The 20,324-nt window shown below is 42.5% G+C and overlaps 1 protein-coding gene and 1 pseudogene across 1 annotated transcript in view; one reads left to right on the forward strand and one right to left on the reverse strand.

Annotated features, from left to right (window-relative positions):
• Window positions 1-236: 236 nt before the first annotated feature.
• Window positions 237-1,525, reverse strand: LOC135571701 (piggyBac transposable element-derived protein 4-like; annotated as a pseudogene).
• Window positions 1,526-8,720: 7,195 nt separating this feature from the next.
• The window catches only part of LOC115129643 (low-density lipoprotein receptor-related protein 1B-like), a 128,566-nt gene continuing 116,962 nt past the window's right edge, over window positions 8,721-20,324 (forward strand). Inside the window, exons 1-9 of the mRNA XM_065018194.1 lie at window positions 8,721-8,790; window positions 11,289-11,417; window positions 12,989-13,249; window positions 13,377-13,539; window positions 15,044-15,266; window positions 17,174-17,360; window positions 17,492-17,635; window positions 18,214-18,450; window positions 19,214-19,394. Of these exons, the coding sequence (XP_064874266.1) occupies window positions 8,721-8,790; window positions 11,289-11,417; window positions 12,989-13,249; window positions 13,377-13,539; window positions 15,044-15,266; window positions 17,174-17,360; window positions 17,492-17,635; window positions 18,214-18,450; window positions 19,214-19,394 (1,595 nt within the window). The remainder of the gene's footprint in view (window positions 8,791-11,288; window positions 11,418-12,988; window positions 13,250-13,376; window positions 13,540-15,043; window positions 15,267-17,173; window positions 17,361-17,491; window positions 17,636-18,213; window positions 18,451-19,213; window positions 19,395-20,324) is intronic.

Genomic DNA, 20,324 nt, shown 5'->3' on the forward strand with positions numbered 1-20,324 from the left:
CCCTCCCCTCTCATTCCTTCCAGTGGAGACTATTCTTTCTTCTCCATTTCCTTTTCACCGGCCTTTGGTTCAGTCATCATCCGACTCGAAGGACCATTGAAAGATTAGTGGAATCTGTGTGGGTAGCTGGACAGGTAGGATGACTGACAGTGATTGTGAACAGGTTGTCACGGGGCAATTGACAGAGGAATGGATGAGACTGAGACAGGAATTCCTTTAACCATAAAGTGGTATATTTACTGGGTAGTCTGTGCTGCATAACAAAGGAAACAGAATAACAGGTATCCAATCAAATTCATAATCACAAAGATCAAATCATAACAATTATTATCCCTGTGCAGAGTTGTCATCAGGAGCACATTCTTATTTTTCTTTGTGCAGTACACACACTCTTGTGTCCTATCGGTGAAGGCACATTTAGAGGAAAAACGATCCCTGTCCTTGGTAGTGAGTAAGGCAGGAGGCAACTCAGGCTTGTTCCTTCTGACCCTCCCCACCATGGTCATTTTTGGGGGAGCAGCTCCTGACCAAGAGCATATGAGGTGAAGAAATTGTTATGTTGTGCCCCTGGAGACATGCAGTCATTTCCAGGACCCCCCGCTTCCCCTGGTTCCTTTCGGGAACACCGTCAGCATGTTTCCTAGAGTAAGCCTGCATGTTCCAGGTATAACTTGTCCTGGCTTCACATGCTGCCCATATCTTTACTCCATATTTAGACAGTTTGCTTGGTGTGTACTGTTTGAATGGGCAGCGTCCCCTAAAAGCGACCAGACACTCATCCACTGTGATGTCTGGACTTGGGTTATAAATAATTGGCAGGCGCTCCACCCACTTGTGCCAAACCTCTCTGATAGCTGCCAGCTTGTCTTGTTGACGGCGGCCTGGTCTTGTATCACGGTTGTTGAAGCGAATCACCTGTGACAACACGTGAAATGTCTGGATTGACATAGTGGCATGAAAAATTGCCCGACCAGACTCTGCATCCCATAAACTGGTGGTAGATTTGTTTCTGGATCTGTACACACCAGCCAAAATCAAGAGGCCCACGTATGCTTGGACGTTTGTCCGGTCTACCACCTTCCAGTTGTCTTTGTAAACGCGTCTTCCCCTCCAAGATGGTCATGTTTATCACTATAGTTTTGATTGACTCTGTCAGGAACCGTTCGAAGCAGGATTTTATGTCATCAACCCTGGACATGGTGTATCTCGTTGGCCCTGGGATCTACCTGATAACATTTTCAGCCGACAGCTGACCTCTCCTCTCAGGTGGGGATGAAGACCAGGACAAATTCCCATTCTTTGACCGGAATTTAACAACAACCTCAACAGGGCCCTCTTCCTCATCACTGGATTGTTCCACATCGGTTGCTTCTTGGTCTGGATCATATTCTGTGTTGTCTTCAACTTCTGACACTTCCTCCTCTAATGCATCTTCACTGTCAGTTTCCTGGCCTCTCTCCTCCTCACCAGTGTCATGATCAAAGATATGATCAAGATCCTCACATGCAGTATATCGTTTAGTCATTGTGCTGCCACAGAATGAATTGTGAGCAAGGACTCAAAAAAGCTTTATATACCAGAGCTACGAGAAAAGTTCTATATATTATTGAAACAATGTTGCGATTGTTTGTGAGAATGCCAGCAGGTGTGGTTCCCGTAGGGGAAGGATTCTATTGGGGAAAGGTTCCAGTGGGGGTTGCCATGGAAGCCATGTTCAGAGTGTTCAGATGCACTGTGTGGACAAAGTCATGGAAACTTATGACAATCAGATTAAATTAACTACATTTTTCAGATAGAAAACTTGTAAATCGGTCCAATTCGACCGGAACACAACAGGAGGGGTTTAAGAGATTTTACTCAAGAGTACAGCCATGTACTCTCAATGAGAGGCAAAGCAGGAGAGATGCAATGCGTGTTTACTAGGAAACAAGACATTACAATGCACTGGGAATAGCTCACCACCCTAATGTTAGTTTAGGTAATTGTGGTGTGTTTTAAAAAATAAAATACAAATATTCAAGTTTTACTAAATGTACATCAATTTAAGTACAAAGATTTTACCATACCCCTCCCTCCCTCCACACAACACATAAACCCAAGCCCCCTAGTCCGTTCCCTACCTCTCCGCCCTACCTCAGTCCACCCTCCTCGATTTAGTTTTGTTGTTGGAGTGTTTGTCCAATGACAAAATACACAGATAGATCTGACAAATTACTGCTTTCTGTTGAGGTAATATGCCATCCCAGGGTTGGCAAGGGGGTGAAGCAGGGAAACCAGAAAATTTGAGAGGATACACAATGCCTAATTTGAAGGTAACGGAAAAAGTGAGATGGAGGCAAAGCATATTTAGAGGCAAGGTTGGGAAAACTAGAAATAAATCATGTTACATATAAGTCTTGGAAGGACTTTATACCTTTCCTTGTCCATTGAGAGAAAGCATCATCTATTAGGGAAGGACTTAATACCTTTCCTTGTCTATTGAGAGAAAGCATAATCTATTAGGGAAGGACTTAATACCTTTCCTTGTCCATTGAGAGAAAGCATCATCTATTAGGGAAGGACTTAATACCTTTCCTTGTCTATTGAGAGAAAGCATAATCTATTAGGGAAGGACTTAATACCTTTCCTTGTCCAGTGACAGAAAGCATAATCTATTAGGGAAGGACTTAATACCTTTCCTTGTCCATTGAGAGAAAGCATGATATATTAGGGAAGGACTTAATACCTTTCCTTGTCCAGTGACAGAAAGCATGATCTATTAGGGAAGGACTTAATACCTTTCCTTGTCCAGTGACAGAAAGCATGATCTATTGGGGAAGGACTTAATACCTTTCCTTGTCCAGTGACAGAAAGCATGATCTATTAGGGAAGGACTTAATACCTTGTCCAGTGACAGAAAGCATGATCTATTAGGGAAGGACTTAATACCTTGTCCAGTGACAGAAAGCATGATCTATTAGGGAAGGACTTAATACCTTTCCTTGTCCAGTGACAGAAAGCATGATCTATTAGGGAAGGACTTAATACCTTTCCTTGTCCAGTGACAGAAAGCATGATCTATTAGGGAAGGACTTAATACCTTGTCCAGTGACAGAAAGCATGATCTATTAGGGAAGGACTTAATACCTTTCCTTGTCCAGTGACAGAAAGCATGATCTATTAGGGAAGCGGGGAATAAGTGATTCTAATTAATAGGACCCATAGTAGATGCAGAGGAGAATTTAAAATGCTGTTGAAACTGGTACCAAATCTTAAGTATGGTAAGCACTACAGGATTGCAAGTATAGCGAGAGGGGGATGTTGGGAGAGAAGAGCAGAGTAAAGCAGGAAGAGAAGCAGAAAAACAAGAATGTGGCACAATGGGGTATCTGGAGCATGTAACCATAATGGCAATTTCTGAAAGTTGGCTGCCCAGTAATAGTATAAAAAGTTGAGTAGTGCCAGCCCTCCACTAAACATCACTGAAATAAAGATCTACCGACTCTGGGTACCTTTCCTCCCCAGATAAATGTGGTAACAGTCTGATTGGTTGACTTTAAAAAAGCACTTTGGTCAAATCAATGGAATAGATTGAAATTGATAAAGGAATTTGGGTAAACTGTTCATTTTTACAGCAGTAATCCTTCCTATAAGTGATAGTGGTAAGCTACCCCATCTCTGAAAATGTGTTTTCATTTGTGCAAGAAGAGAGAAAAGTTTTCAGAAAAAAAGAGCATGTAATGAATGAGTTACATACTCCAAGGTATTTGAAACCAGAGCGGCTAAGCTGAAAGGGAAAGTCTGTCTGCTGGAGCTTTAGTGCTTCTGGATTGACTGGGAAGCACTCACTTTTCTGGAGATTCAGCTTGTAACCAGAGAAGGAGCCAAAGTTCTCCAAAATAGAAAGGATAGAAGGTAAACAGGTTACAGGGTTATTTGCATAGAGTAACAAATCGTCTGCATATAATGATAACCTACGTTCAACTCCTTCCCGTGTTACACCTTGGAAAAAGGAGTATGAAGGTAAATCTACTGAAAAGGGCTCAATGGCGACGGCAAAAAATAAAGGGGACCGTGGGCAGCCTTGGCGTGTCCCACATTCCAGGGCAAAATAATCTGAACAGGTGTCATTGGTACAGACACTGGCCTGGGGATATGTATGCAAGAGACAGATCCATGAGCTAAATTTGTCTCCAAATCCACATTTTTTAAGAACAGAAAATAGGTTCTCCCATTCAATTCTGTCGAATGCCCTCTCTGCGTCTAGGGAGATTACGACCTGAGGGGAGTTGGAGAATTGTTTAGAATAAATTATATTAAACAGCGTCCAGATGTTAAAAAATGAATATCTGTCCTTAATAAAGCCGGTTTCTTCCTGTGATATGAATCCTGGTAAGACTACTTCCAGACGGCTCGCTATCACCTTCACCAGCACTTTTACATCCACATTAAGGAGGCTTAGGGGCCTAAATGAAGAACAGGAAGTGGGGTCTTTCTTTCTCCCTTCTTAAGGAGAAGCGCTATTGAAGCCTTTGTTAGGGTAGGTGGCAATGAGCCACGTTCAAGTGATTCATTATACATAGATAAAGGTAAAGGGGCTAACTTGGTATAGAATTTCTTAAAGAACTCAGTTGGAAACCCATCAGGCCCCAGAGCCTTGCTGCTCTGCATTGACTTGATAGGCTGAATAACTTCTTCAAGGCTGAGAGGAGAATCAAGGTCATTTGTAGTTTCAGCCTCAACTGTGGGAGTCTCCAGTTCACCCAAAAATGTAGTCAAATTGGAAGTATCTGAGGGAAATTAAGATGTATACAGGGAGGAATAGAAAGACATGAAGGTGTCATTGATCCCCGTAGGGTCAGAAATCAAGCTATGAGAGGAATCTTTAATTTGGGGAATCAGACGAGTAGCAGCTCTGCGTTTTAATTGGTGTGCGTTCAGACGACCTGCCCTATCGCCATGTTCATACCAAGTGAATGGAATAGTAACCGTTCTGTGTCTGTAGTGCGCAAGAGATTGAATTCAGATTGTAAGGTCAAGCGTTGCTTATATAGCTCTGGAGATGGCGTCAGGGCATATTGATGGTCGAAGTCAAGGATGGCTTAAGAGTTCTTCTAGTTTAGCTTTCCGAGTTTTGTTTAAATGAGAAGAGTAATAAATAATACTCCTCTAAGATAGGCCTTAAGTGATTCCCATAAGAGAGAATGAGAGGTTGAGCTTGTCTGATTTGAAAATCAGAAAATTGTCAATAGAAGTGTAGATAACGTTACAGAAGTCTGCGTCAGACAGGAGAAGAGAATTGAATCTCCAACAGAGAGGAGTACGAGTTTGTCCTGATAGGACTATGTCGAGGGCTTAAGGTCCATGGTCAGAAATTACAATGGGTACATTTTCAGAAGAGGTGACATTTGGAAATAACTTATGATCAATAAAGAAATAGTCAATACGAGAAAAAGAAGGGTGTACATGTGAAAAGAAAAAATACTCTTTTGCCTGGGGATTCTGAAATCTGAAACACTCATTCTAAACCATCAAATCTGAGAAGGACTTTGACATAGCAGAAGGAGACATAGTTCTGAGGTTGGGGCGGTCTAAAGCCGGGCTAATAACACAATTCAGATCCCCACCAAACATCAAAAGATGGGTGTTCAGAGAAGGGATTTCCCCCAGCAACCGTTTATCAAATTCAACATCATCAACATTGGGAGCATATACATTCACCAGTACTACAGGTGTGTGCCAAATGGTGCCAGTTATGATTAAATATCTCCCATTACTGTCTGACATAACATTAGTAGTAGAGAAATGTATTATTTTACTTGCCAAAATTGCAACCCCTCTGGCTTTAGAGTTAAAGTCTGAGTGGAACACCTGACTAAACTTTGAGTTTTGTAGCCTTGAGTGATCTTTAATGTGTAAATGGGTCTCTTGTAAAAAAAATACCACATCTGATGTGAGCTTTTTCAAATGGGAGAAGACCCTAGACCTCTTGACAAGATTGCCTTAGTATTCCAAGATGAAAACGTTATCGGATTAGGTCTACCTATTCCCATATTACTATTATTAGCGTTGTTAGCCATTGAAAATATTGACATGAAAAAGGGGTGAAAACAGACCAAGCATTTGCAAAGATAACAGAGAGAACTGAATAAAAAAGCAAATACAAAATAAAATAATAATAATACAAAAATAGGACCAAAAAAGTTCACTCCCCCTCCCCTCCCACCAAAACCCAAAGTCTCCTTCCCCAGCGAATGGAGACAGCAGGATGAAGTTTGCGCAGCTTCAGTGCATATAAACAGAAAACCTTCCTATCCTAACGCGGAGAGGCCCTATAGCACCAGTAGTGAAATACATTTGAAAAGTCATTCACTAAACGGTAAAGTAAAACAGATCAACCAAAACAAAGACCCCATAACAGTGAAACGGAACTGTCCTGACTCGGGGAGTCTTCAAATCAGTGCAACACGTACAATGTGTCCCACAGTATGCTACCTTGTTACGAAAAAAGAAAAAGGGGCCACGTTTCTTTACATCTACGAATGATCAATAGGGCGTGATGAAAAGTCCTTCAGTAGGTATCTAGACAAAGGAAAGCTCTGCTGAGTGGCAGTGGTAGCTGTAATTTCCGAGACCAGAATCGTACGGAGGTTCTGAAGATCTGTGGGGAGTGTGACCGCATGAGGCTCTGTAACAGTTGGACTGGAGTCGGTGCCATTACCATTCACGTTTGCCACCGCGGTTGAAACGTTAGTTACACGTCTTCTCCTCCTCATGTCATGTGCCTTCAGAATCATACAGATAACTTACAAACTCACCAATCAAATATGATATGTAAAAAAGTGGAATGCAAAAGTACAAATTTGGCAAAATGAACTAATCCAAAGGAACCACATCCACAAGCTTCTTCTCCATTCACATGCTAAACCAGAAGCCTTAGTTGTGGTGTGTTGGCGTTCTATCCAATATAAACAAAAATGTGGACTAGTTTAGATTTACAGATTATGTTCTGGAAAAAGTTACGCTTAAGTGAAAATATAGTGAAAAGTCAAGGAACGCTAGGCATTATTTGCCTTTCTTATTCCTGATAATGTAGTTTGACTGTGAAACAGGCCATTAAACAAGACACCTGACAGTGTGTGAACCTCCCCTGCGCTCCGCTGCCATGGCACTGTGGTAAATTTACAGCCACATAACTCACACAGTGAATCCTCAAGGTGATTCCGCCACTGTCGCGCTCCACTAACCAGAGACCAGACACAGGACCAGACACAGGTGTTTGCTATGGGAATCAGTAAACAAGATATAGAGCTGTCGGGTCTGCCTGGGGTTGACGGGGCTGCTGTGGGGCTGAGGTCTGGGACGCTGGCCCGCTGAGGTGATCCATCTCACCACCAGGAGGGGGTCACTATGATCTACTGTACCTTTACAACAACACTGAGCAAAAGTTCCCCAGTCTCCACAAGCACCCATACAATTCCTCACAGCAGTGGAGCCCTTACCCACATCCATGTCCATCCATGTGGGGGACCATCGCCATCTCTGTGGGGAGTACATACGATGGGAATTGGGGGACAGCTATATTACTCAAACGCCACCAGAACAGCCATATTGCTTTTCACAGAAGGAAAAGTTGTTATGAGTTCTGGTCAACTCCCTAGTGCTCCTGGTGAGGCATCATGGGAGAATGAATAGGCTATTTGTAATCAGTGGGAGATGGGATAGAGCTGACCTGGAAATGTTTCAGTACCGAAAGGAGTGTGTTTAAAAGCTAGACTTGCATCAAAGTGAATGCATGTAAGTTAAAGTGAAGTTCACTGACTAATTGATGTATTAATGCTGTATGTGATGGCTCTAGCGATCTAGCCTGCTTGACACAAATAGATATAACTCTGCTTCACACTCCCAAGGTTAGCCGCTGACAGGTTTATGAGGAAATAAATGCTTTTGAATGATATTTTGGCTATTGAAGTCATTGCAATTTGTGGCAGTGGCGCATGTTGTGCAAGAATATAAATCACTGAAATTTTTCCACCAATCAATAAATACAAAATACGTGTAGAGAGATGCTGACAGAAGAGCAGGAAGCCTGTATGTCCCAAATGGCACTCTATTCCCTATATAGTGCACTACTTTTGACCAGGGCTCTGGTCTAAAGTAGCGCCATACAGTATATAGGGAATAGGCTACAGGCCATTTGGGACATAGCCTTGGACAGCTCTCTGACTGATGAATGTGATTAAGAGCAGTTATTGCTGTTGGAGGAAGTGATGAATTTCATACAATGGACCTTACATTTCTACTTAACTGTTTTCCTGTTGACAGCAACCTTGAGGTGGCATCTAATTCGGAGAAATGTATCAACATAAGCAGCTTTTAAACAGCAATTAACTTTCTGAAATCGCTGTGAAATAACTCATCCACACCAAATGATAAACAGCTCATTTATTTTAAAAGGGTTTCTATGTCCTCTTTTGGGGCGTTCACATCTTTCACACCTCTTCCCCTTCTGCTGACAGTAAGAAAGGAAATTACAATTCAACTTAGAAACTTAAAGTCTGAATCCCAGAGATATTAGTGATGTATTAACATGACATAACACCTGTCATTGCCATTTCCACGGCAATGTCAACCACCTATACACAACAAAAGGGTATATTTTCATGTTTTTTTTAAAACTTTGTCTTCCAGAACTCCAGCCAAAATGCCAAGAGTTGTTGTGTCAGTACGGCTGTGTCAAAATGAGAAACGTGACGTTCTGCTTCTGTGCTGATGGCTTCGAGGTGGAACAGGATGGTCGAGCCTGCAGAGGTAAGGGCCGACAGCCAACAAGGCTATTCATCTATATCAAAAGGATGGGTGGTGGATATTGACAAACTGATGACACAAAAAGAATGGTAGCTCTTTTAAGTTTGACAATACAGTAAGTCATATTTGGATCATTTTGGAATAGCTGCAAAATGGACACACATATATTGTACACTTTATGTGTGAAGGTGACACTTTTTGGGGCCGCATTAAACCAGGTTTATGTACCGGAAAGTATTCAGACTCCTTCCCTTTTTCCACATTTTGTTACGTTACACCCTTATTATATCATCAATCTACAGACAATACCTGTCACGCTCGTCGTAATGATTGGAGCAATTCGCAACAGGCGTAGAGTTCCACATATTTTTATAAATCGAAACTCATCAAACAAAAAACAATAAAGCACAAACGAAATGTGAAGCTACTGGTGTGCACAAAGGCAACTTACTGTAGACAAGATCCCACAACTAACAATGGGGAAAATGGCTACCTAAATATGATCCCCAATCAGAGACAACAAAAAACAGCTGCCTCTGATTGGGAACCATATCAGGCCACCATAGAAATATAATTCACCTAGATGACCCACCCTAGTCACTATCACGCCCCGTCCAACATAGTGAATAAACAGCTTTCTATGGTCAGAGCGTGACAGTACATTTTCTATGGTCAGAGCGTGACCCCCGGACCGAGGTTCCGGACTGAGGACCGTCGTTGGAGGTTCCGGACTGAGGACCGTCGTTGGAGGTTCCGGACTGAGGACCGTCGTTGGAGGTTCTGGACTGAGGACCGTCGTTGGAGGTTCCGGACTGTGAAAAGTCGCCGGAAGCTCTGGACTGGGAAAAGTCGCCGGAAGCTCTGGACTGGGAACTGTCGCAGAAAGCTCTGGACTGGGAACTGTCGCCGGAAGCTCTGGACTGGAAACTGTCGCCGGAAGCTCTGGACTGGAAACTGTCGCCGGAAGCTCTGGACTGGAAACTGTCGCCGGAAGCTCTGGACTGGGAACTGCCTGTGGAAGCTCTGGACTGGGAACTGTCACCGGAAGCTCTGGACTGGGAACTGTCGGCGGAAGATCTGGACTGGGAACAGTCGCCGGAAGCTCTGGACTGGGAACTGCCTGTGGAAGCTCTGGACTGGGAACTGCCTGTGGAAGCTCTGGACTGGGAACTGCCTGTGGAAGCTCTGGACTGGGAACTGCCTGTGGAAGCTCTGGACTGGGAACTGCCTGTGGAAGCTCTGGACTGGGAACTGTCACCGGAAGCTCTGGACTGGGAACTGTCGGCGGAAGATCTGGACTGGGAACAGTCGCCGGAAGCTCTGGACTGGGAAATGTCGCCGGAAGCTCTGGACTGTGGAGGCGCACTGGAGGCCTGATGCGTGGGACCGGTACAGGTGGCACCGGGCTGATGACACTCACCTCAGGGTGAGTGCGGGGAGCAAGAACAGGACGGACCTGATTGGGGACACGCACTTGAGGGAGAGTGTTAGGAATTGGCACAGGACGCACTGGGTTGTGAAGATGCACTGGAGACCTGGTGTGTATAGCCGGCATCAATTGTTCCGGAACTTTAACACACTTCTCAGGACGAGTACGGGGAGCTGACCCAGGTGGCACCAAACTGGCAACACGTTCCTTTATTCCAAATCCGTGCATCCTCCACCAACTCAACAACTCTCCCATTTTTCTCTCTTCCAAATTCTACTTCTTCTCCCAGACCTGCTCTGGTTCACTCCTCGGCTCTGCCGACTGCTCCATGTGCCCCCCCCAAAACAGCTGCCTCTGATTGGGAACCATATCAGGCCAACATAAAAATATAATTCACCTAAATGACCCACTCTAGTCACTATCACGCCCCAACCAACATAGAGAATAAACAGATTTATATGGTCAGGGCGTGACAATACCGCATAATGACAAACAGGTTTTAGAAATTTAAAAAACTAAATAACTGATTTACAAAAGTATTTATACCCTTTGCTATGAGACTCGAAATTGAGCTCAGGTGCATCCTGTTCCATTGATCATCCTTGCGATGTTTCTACAACTAGATTTGAGTCCACCTGTGGTAAATTAAATTGATTGGGCATGATTTGGAAAGGCACACACCTGTCAACACTGTCAACTGCACTGTCAACTGCAATTGACAAGCCAAGCCATGAGGTCAAAGGAATTGTCCGTAGAGCTCAGAGACAGAATTGTGTCGAGGCACAGATCTGGGGAAGGGTACAAAAACACTTCTACATCATTGAAGGTCCCCAAGAACACAGTGGCATTCTTAAATGGAAAAGGTGTGGAACCACCAAGACTCTTCCTCTTCAATTTCTAAAATCCTGTTTTTGCTTTGTCATTACAAAACAATGTAATCCCTTTTAGAATAAGGCTGTAAAGTATCAAAATGTGGAAAAAGTCAAGGGGTCTGAATACTTTCCGAATGCATTGTATTTAGGTCATTTTTGAACTGCACTTAGTTTCTAACAACATCTTGTCCTCACTGTAGATCACGACGACTGCGCAGTATATGATACATGTAGCCAGACCTGTATGAACACCTTTGGATCATATAGATGTAGCTGTACAGATGGATACATCCTACAACCCAACAGAAGGTCCTGTAAAGCCAAGACCGGTAAGATGAGTTATGTATCATGGCTTTAGAATGCAGCATGTCTTTGATGGAGAGGTTTTACCTCTAGAATGTGTTGTTTCATGAAGTAAACCAAGGGGTTTACATCTAATCAATATGAATTGAACTTTATATTGAAGACTCATCTGATGAACATTTTATAGCCGACCTGTAACACGACCTGAGCTATTTCATGTCTACTCGTCTTTGCTGTTCTGTGTTACTTTGCCCCTTAGGGCCACAACGTAATGTGATGATTCAATCAGGTAACTTTACAATTGTTGCAGATAGTACAAGAGGGATGTTAAAGAGACACTTCAGGATTTTGGCAATGAAGCCCTTTATCTTCTTCCCCAGAGTCAGATGAACTCGTGGATGCCATTTTTATAGAGGTGCGCCAATGCTAACTAGCGTTAGCGGATAGCACGCTAGCACTTTCAGTAGACTTCCAGTCATTGAGCTAACGCTAGTTAGCAATTGTGTTATTGTTAGTTAGTTACTTATTTCAAAGTGCATGCAGACATAAAAATGGTATCCACGAGTTCATCTGACTCTGGGGGAGTAGATCAAGGATTTCATTGTCAAAATCTTGAAGTGTTCCTTAAAGTTACCTTTAAGACAAAACCTTTAATGGAAAGGATTTAGCAAGAGAGGGAACCCTGATTTATGACTAGCAGTACTTCCATTACTCAAGTACTGTGCGAGCTAAACTTTCCTTAGAGTGGTAAATCACACTCTTCATGGGTGAATAGAAGTCCAGGCCACACACACACACACACACACACACACAACTCCTTACATTTCCCATACTTTCAGCACCCATATGTCTACCAGGTCAATAACAGTTGTAAAACACCCGGTGACAATCCTTTGTTTTCTTTCCTGCTGGATATACAGAAGTGGGCTACTCCTTAGAAAGAGATTTACAGTAGTTGGCAATCCCTTAGAAAGAGATCTACTGTGGTGGGCTATCCCTTAGATAGAGATCGACAGTAGTTGGCTTTCTTCTTTGAAGTAGTCCATAAATAATGGAACCTAAACAGTGACTGGACATTAGCAGCAATTGTGAAAGTGGCAGTAAATTCAAAATCCCAAACTAGCTGAATGGTGGACTACTAACATGCTAACATGCTGCTTGCACTGTAATGGTCAAAGCTATATAGACTATATATCAATTTGTTATAGAGAATTAATCAGAGATCTGTGGAAACAAATTAATGTTTACCTGATGGGTCATTAGCTGCAAGCAACCTCATTCAGATGCTCTGTTTGGACTTTTCTGCTGTTGGATTGAGTCCTGTAAGTTTCCTATAAGAATTTATGGATGGATACTAATTTCACTCTTTCTCTCTCTCGCTCTCTCTCTCTCTTTTTCTCTTTCTCACTCTCTTCTCTCTCTCTCTCTCTCTCTCTCTCTCTCTCTCTCTCTCTCTCTTTCTCTCTCTCTCTCTCATCCTCTCTCTCTCTCTCTCTCTCTCCTCTCTCTCTCTCTCCTCTCTCTCTCTCTCTCTCTCTCTCTCTCGCTCTCTCTCTCTCTCTCACTCTCACTCTTCTCACTCTTCTCTCTGTCTCAGATCCTGGGGACAGACCACCTGTGTTGCTGATTGCGAGTACAGAACATATCACAGTCACACACCTCAATGGGTCTTCTATACCCAACCTAAAGCAATTGGATACTAATCAGAAGATTCACACATTTGATTTCTATTACAAGGAGGAATCATTATGTTGGATCTCCTCTACAAACTCCAACGGTCAGCTTTGGTGTGCCACCATGACAAAGTTAAAAGGCTTTTCACGGATGCGAAGAGTAGGGATAGGAGAGAATCTAGAGAGTAAGTTTCGTTCCAAATGATGTAGAAATATTGATCATAAGGGTTTGGATGTTGCTGCCCTAACAAGAAATGTTTGCTCTTGTCACAATGTCTTTGTTATTATGTACTTTTTTTCATTTGTTTGTAGATGTGGAACATTTTGCCATAGACTGGCTCACAAGAAACATTTACTTTGTGGATAGAGTAAGTGAAAGAATGTATGTCTGCAATGAACAAGACGACACATGTGTCACAGTAGTCGATCTCGATCTGCAAAACCCTGGTGGAATTGCTCTAGATTCATTGATGGGGTAAGTTGAGAAATTGAGAAATGTATCTTGTGCAAGGTTTTTCAGTCTTTAAATATGCCTCAGCTTGTCATCAGCTGCTGTACTTGTACCAACACATCTTTTTCTGTTTGATTTAAGGTTCATTGTAGTGGAACCATATGATATATTTTCATTTTCTAAAAGCAGCAACAGACACCACTATATTCACTTTCAAATTCTACAGATGTTTTACATATATATATATTTTTAAACTTTAAATCAAACTGACTCAGCTCACAACATTTGACAACTCAATTTTTACAGACCTGTATTTGTACATGACGCAGAGCTGTACCAGCTGTCAAAACTGAGTGCCACCGTCAGCTGAAAAAGAAACTATGTCTGCGTCCTAAATGGAACTCTGTTCTCTATATAGTGCACTACTTTTGCCCAGAGCCCTATGGGCCTCAGTAAAAAAAAAAAATGTGCGCTGTATAGGGAATATGATGCTGTTTGAGACAGTCTATGTTAAGGCTTAGACTTCCAAACCTGTGGTATTCCTGACTTGGATTTAAGCGGCTCCTGCACCTTAGCAGTCAGTTGCTGTCAGGAGAATGTGTTATCTCTACCACTCACACGCAACCGAGTTGCTTTGACATCATCAAAGTGAGCAGGGTTAATATTCCAGGACCAATGTGTTCAATTATAGATGCGATATTCCTTCAGGGGAAAATGACTCCCGTCTACTCCCATGATATCTGTCAGATGACAAAGGGAATGTCTAATATCTAAGGAATCCGCGTATTTCCAATGGATTCCACTTGAGTTAACTTAAAATGTTATCGTGTTGTGCTAAAATGGATTTAGATTGTAGAAATGAATGAAGCGATGTTGTCTCAGTCTGATGTGATCTGATACATTTGTTTTGCATAGACCAATTACATTTTTCAAATGAGTAATTTTAGGGTTGATACATTTTTAATAGATTAATCATACTGGGTCTCATCAAAAACAAGTGGAGGGTGAAGGTAAACTCTACATGCAGTCATATTTCTGTTCTGAAGCTCAGTGTTGAAAAGAGCCTTGATGCTGAAATAAAGTAATTGGTGTGGTGCATTTGGTTGACTGCATTTAGAATGGCTTTCTGATTGGTGACATTGATTTATTTAATTACGAAACACTACTTAACTGTTCGAATGAGCTTTCAAATATGGTTGAATGAAAACCATCAATTTGCAGCACAACATTGCATGTGACAAATTCTGTATGTGACTGGCGTGTGAAATAAGGAATCACAAGGAGGGACCGTTTCTATTGTGATTCCACAGTTGATTTCTCCACAACCCCGTTTCCCTTCTGTTTGTGGGACAGTGCACATTGCTCAATGTTTCAGGTTCAACGTGATAATGTTAAAGTATCGGCGTTAGCGACAAAGCTAATTCCCATCCGTAGTCCCAAACTGTCGGCCTACTGTACATCGATTCTCAATTGTGGTTTGATTCTGTTAAAAACCGTTTTATACCCTGGGATTCAACTTACCTTTCAGGAAAATGTTCTTTACGGATTCGGGGAGTACGGCCAAGTTGGAACAGTGCAATATGGACGGCACCAACAGGACCAGGATAGTGGAGAACAGAATAGAGAAGCCCACAGCTGTTACTCTGGACCTGGTTAGAAAGCTGGTCTACTGGGCAGATGCTGTCCTGAACTATATCGAAGTGGTGGACTACAATGGGAGCAACCGGCACACTGTTATCCATGAAAGCTCTGTAAGTACAGCGTGTGACAGTTGTTATCCTATGATCTGCCCATTTCCAATGTTCAATAAGTCTTTGTTTCAGAGAAACCATATACTATTTTATCAAAGGGCATACCAGTTGGTCTCACTTCAAGTGGTACTTCGCGAGGATTCAAAAAGATAGTCCATATAAGATAAGCTTTTGTTTGTTGAGTCGTGGAGTGGGTGCTCTGCTGAGAGTGAACTTTCTTGGACCCTGCCTTTTGAGAGTGTTCACAATTTTTACATTCATTTAACTAGGTAAATCAGTTGGAAAAAAATATTATTTTCAATGACGGCCTAGGAACATTGGGTTAACTGCCTTGTTCAGGGGCAGAACGACAGACTTCTACCTTGTCAGCTCAGGGATTCGATCTTGCCAACCTTTGAGTTACAAGACCAACACTCTAACCATTAGGCTACCTGCCGCCCCAAACTACATAGTCCTAACCCTGGATACCTGCCAGGGGGTTGAAGTGAAGAAGCCATCGAGCTGTGTGTGCTAGAGAGTTTACATAGATACAGTGTTTACGTCCCAAATGGCATCCTATTCTGGTCAAAAGTGGTGGTCTACAGAGGGAATAGGGTTGAGAGAGACGTAACCAATGCTACTGTACATTCCTGCTGCTGCTATATCCCCTAGTCACAGCCTTTTCCAATGGATTAGAATGGAGTGGAGGAGCAGGCCCAGCTAGCACATTTGGTTCCCATTTGTTCTGGGAACGAAGCCATAAGTGAAAATGTTGCCTCTTCTGAGGAGACACATTTTTAGGTTGCAGGAAGGTTCTGAGAATGTTTCACTATGGTTTTCTAAGTTATAGGTTATTTGACGGCAATTAAGTCATGTTCTGAGAGCATGTTTCGATAAGACTATTAATAACACTGCTTAGTTTAGTTTGGGTGAACTGTTTTGAACTCGAAGCACAGATAGGACATGCGAACACATTTTTTTTTTTTTTTTGTGGCACGGCATCAGTGACATTCAAACCTATGATCTTTTGTTCTCTATCCGTGGAATTATTCCACTGTGCAACCAGGATGGCACTACTGTAGCATGCCAAGCTTTTTTAAAACTCATACAAAGCTGTTCATTTTATTCTATTCAAACAGACCGCATTTCAAAGGAAACAAGCACTCATTAAGATCAGGTGTGGCCAATTACACAGCTGAACACACTTAACAAGATAGAGGACAGAGAGTTTTGTTGACGCTGAGAACGGAATGCATATGTTGAATAACATGCTCAGAGCGTTCTTTGAACAATACTAATGTCTTCTTGAGGTTTTCATGGAAAGTTTTCTTAATGTTCTGAGAACATGACTTCAAATAGAATCATGAGGAAACCTGTAGAAAACATTATGAAGTACTGAAATTCCCACAGAAAGAAATTGTTTCTTCACATTCTCTGAACAATTTGAGAACATTACTTTAAATAGAACCATGGGGAAACGTTATGCTGATGTACAGAAATTCCTACCTAAGAAACATATGGTTCTCAGAATGTTATGTGCTAGCTGGGTATCCTGCACCATTCCCAGAATGTTGTTGGAATAAGTGGAGGCTGCTGAGGGGAGGACAGCTCATAATAATGTCAGGAATGGAGTGAATGGAATTCCACCTATTCCGCTCCAGCCATTACCACAAGCCTGTCCTCCCCCATTAAGGTGCCACCAACCTCCTGTGTTTGGAATATTGTATGTAAATCAACCATAGGACAAACACGCTCTCACCAAGCTCTAAGAAACATAGGATTCTCTGAGCGTTTTGTGCTAGCTGGGGGAAAAGGTGTTTACCTGGGGATTAAGTTGAGATGAAGGAAACATGTAAATGTAGCCTAGCGTTGCTCTATAGCACTGTACTCCTCCTTCCTCTTGTCATACTGCTCTCTTTGTCTTCCAGTTGCTGCACCTCCACGGATTATCACTCTTTGAAGATTATCTGTTTGCAACTCGCACCGAGCCCTCTAAAGGAACAAAAGTGGACATTTTACAGATAAATCGGTTTAGCGTAGCAGATGTTCAAACTGTAACCACCGTGGAGAATTGCTTGGGAATACGTGTTTACCAAAAACTCACCCAACCAACAGGTAAAAAGCAAATACAGTGTTTCTTGCATGTTTAAAAGATAGCTGTGTGTGTGTGCGTGCGTGCGTGTGTGTGTGTGTGTGTGTGTCTCGTGTGTCTGGTATCTACCCTCGTCTCCTATCTCTCTCTGCAGTCAGGACTCATGCCTGCGATCCCGATCCGTCTGGAAGAAAAGGAGGATGCTCTCACATGTGTCTGCTCAGCGGAAGTTACAAATCCCGATCCTGCCGCTGTGGAACAGGCTTTGTACTGGGAAGTGACAGAAAATCCTGCAAGAGTAAGTTCATATTAGGGCATATTATGTCATGTGTTGACGGTCATAGTGTCAGTCAGGGGCAAAGTAACGTCTATAATTAGTGACAGCGTCCGCGCGAACAAAACGCCTGCAACTTTGCTCCAGTGCACTCCTCTGTCAGGTCTCCTGAACATCACATTTAGTCAACCCAAACAGCATCTCATTCTCTGCCTGTCACTAATGACTGGTGAAAAAGCCCAATTCAACATTGTTTTGGTCAGCATCAACGCTTTACCGGTAACTTAGTCTCAAGCGTTGCTTTGGCAAAGACTCCTTTTGGAGAAAGGGATTGATTGATTTGATAAGGTTTAATCAGCAGAACTAATTCTTGCTTTAATTTAGGTCATTGTAATTAGCTTATTATACTTGGTCTTAGAATACATTTTTTCAAATAGTTTAATTTACTGTGTTCGTTGGAAGAAAAGCTAATTATGTCAATTAATTATACACTGGCAGAGATCAGGGTGAAGAAGATTAGTAGCTAGTGGTTTGTTTATGTAAACTTCATAACACTTCCTATAAGCACCCTCTTCATAATGCATTATAACCTCCCTCTGCAGAGCCTATGAAGGAGGTATTCCTGTTCTACGGACGAGGGAGACCCGGTGTCATCCGAGGCCTGGACCTGAATAGCAAGTCGGAGGCTGAGCACATGGTACAGATTGACAATCTTGTAAACCCTCGGGCGATCGGCTTCCATGCAGAGACCAGCCACATCTACTTTGCCGACACAACCAGCTTTCTGATTGGCCGACAAAGACTGGATGGGACCAATCGAAAAACGATCCTTAAAGATGGTCAGTGCATTCAGATGGTTCTGTTTGTTAGGTAACAACTTCAAGTGACCTTTAGATGAGATATTCCAGTATTTACAGTCCATGGTTCGAATCCAGGCTGAATCACATCCGGCTGTGATTGGGAGTCTCATATGGCGGCGCACAATTGGCCCAGCATCGTCCGTGTTTGGCCGGGATAGGCCGCCATTGTAAATAAAAATGTGTTCTTATCTGACTTGCCTTGTTAAAAAAAGAAAAGAAAAAGATATATAATTTGGCCCATGCTTTGGTTGAGTTTCCATTTAGAAGCGGTGTGAACTATTCTAGTCTCGTTAGCACATTTTCTCATACAACTTCCCCAGAACATAATCGAGCATCTGACGCAATTACGCAAGATTTAAGTTATGGGATTATGTGAGTATAGAAGTCCTATGTCTTCTTTACATCCTGACTGTAGCATGTACCTGTACACCTCTGTACACAAATGAATCATAGGTGATTCATACTTTAAAAGGTCTTATTAAAGTTGTGTCCCCGAATTAGGTCGATCTCTAATACCCAAAAGCTTTCTGTGTAAGCAGCATTATTTTTGCATGGCTATTGTGTTGTGTGTGATTAATATATCTGCTACAGTAGATTCTAGAACAATGCTTTGGGGTTTCGATTCCATTAACGAGGATCTGGAGACAGTGATAGATTACGCTCCTGCAGGGATGATCAAGTAGAGGATAACAACAGCATACTCTTATGCATTACATTTTTTTTGACTCACATCCTGTCCTAGACCTTGATAACGTGGAGGGGATCTCAGTGGACTGGATAGGGAACAACTTGTACTGGACAAATGATGGCTACAGGAAAACCATCAACGTTGCCAGATTGGAGAAGGCTGCACAAACAAGGAGAACTCTGTTAGAAGGAGATATGTCTCACCCCAGAGCGATCGTGGTGGACCCTCTGCACAGGTGAGTGTGTCTTTTGCAGTTGACACCCTGATCAGGTCACCTTATGTAGTGACGTTTCAATAGATATCGGTTTGTACATAAGATGCTAGGACACCATTTTTTGGCACTGTTTTGAGTAAATCAACTCTCGATTCAATCCGTGATAGATCTGTGTTATAGCACTCTTGACATTTAAAGGTCATTTTCACTTGAGACGACATATGCAGCGTTTACGAGAATGCGGTCTCTGCAAATGCTGAAACTTGACAAAGTGCGATTGGATTGAATCGCGGCCTAAATCTCCATCTGAGGAAAGGAGCTGAGTTTGGACACAGTCAGTTCTCGGTCAGTTAATTATAAAAATGAGCTTAAAGGTGAGATGGAGACTGAAATGCTGTGAATTGCTTCTCTGGCAAAAATGTAAGTAGTGTGTTGCTCTCTGGTATGAGAGGCTTAACAGTTTCAGAGCAGACTAGCGTCTGCTGCTTTTCGGGAACTTTAGAGTGATTTGATATTCACACATTTGGTGTCATGTCTTAAAAAATATATATACCCTGAGTATACCAAACATTAGGAACACCTTCTGAAGTCTGAACAACCTCAATTCGTCGGGGCATGGACTCTACAGGGTGTTGTAAGTGTTCCACAGGGATGCTGGCCCATGTTGACTCCAATGCTTCCCGCAGTTGTGTCAAGTTAGCTGGATGTTTTGGGTGGTTGACGATTCTTGATATACACGGGAAACTATTGAGCATGAAAAATCCAGCAGCATTGCAGTTCTTGACACAAGCCGGTACGCCTGACACCTACTATCATACCCCGTTCAAAGGCACTTACATCTTTTGTCTTGCCCATTCACCCAATAAATGGCACACACACACAATCCACGTTTCAATTGTCTCAAGGCTTTAAAATCCGTATTTAACCTGTTTCCTCCCCTCCATCTACACT

This window comes from Oncorhynchus nerka, linkage group LG5 (assembly GCF_034236695.1).
Source record: "Oncorhynchus nerka isolate Pitt River linkage group LG5, Oner_Uvic_2.0, whole genome shotgun sequence".
Classification (NCBI taxonomy): Eukaryota; Metazoa; Chordata; class Actinopteri; order Salmoniformes; family Salmonidae; genus Oncorhynchus; species Oncorhynchus nerka.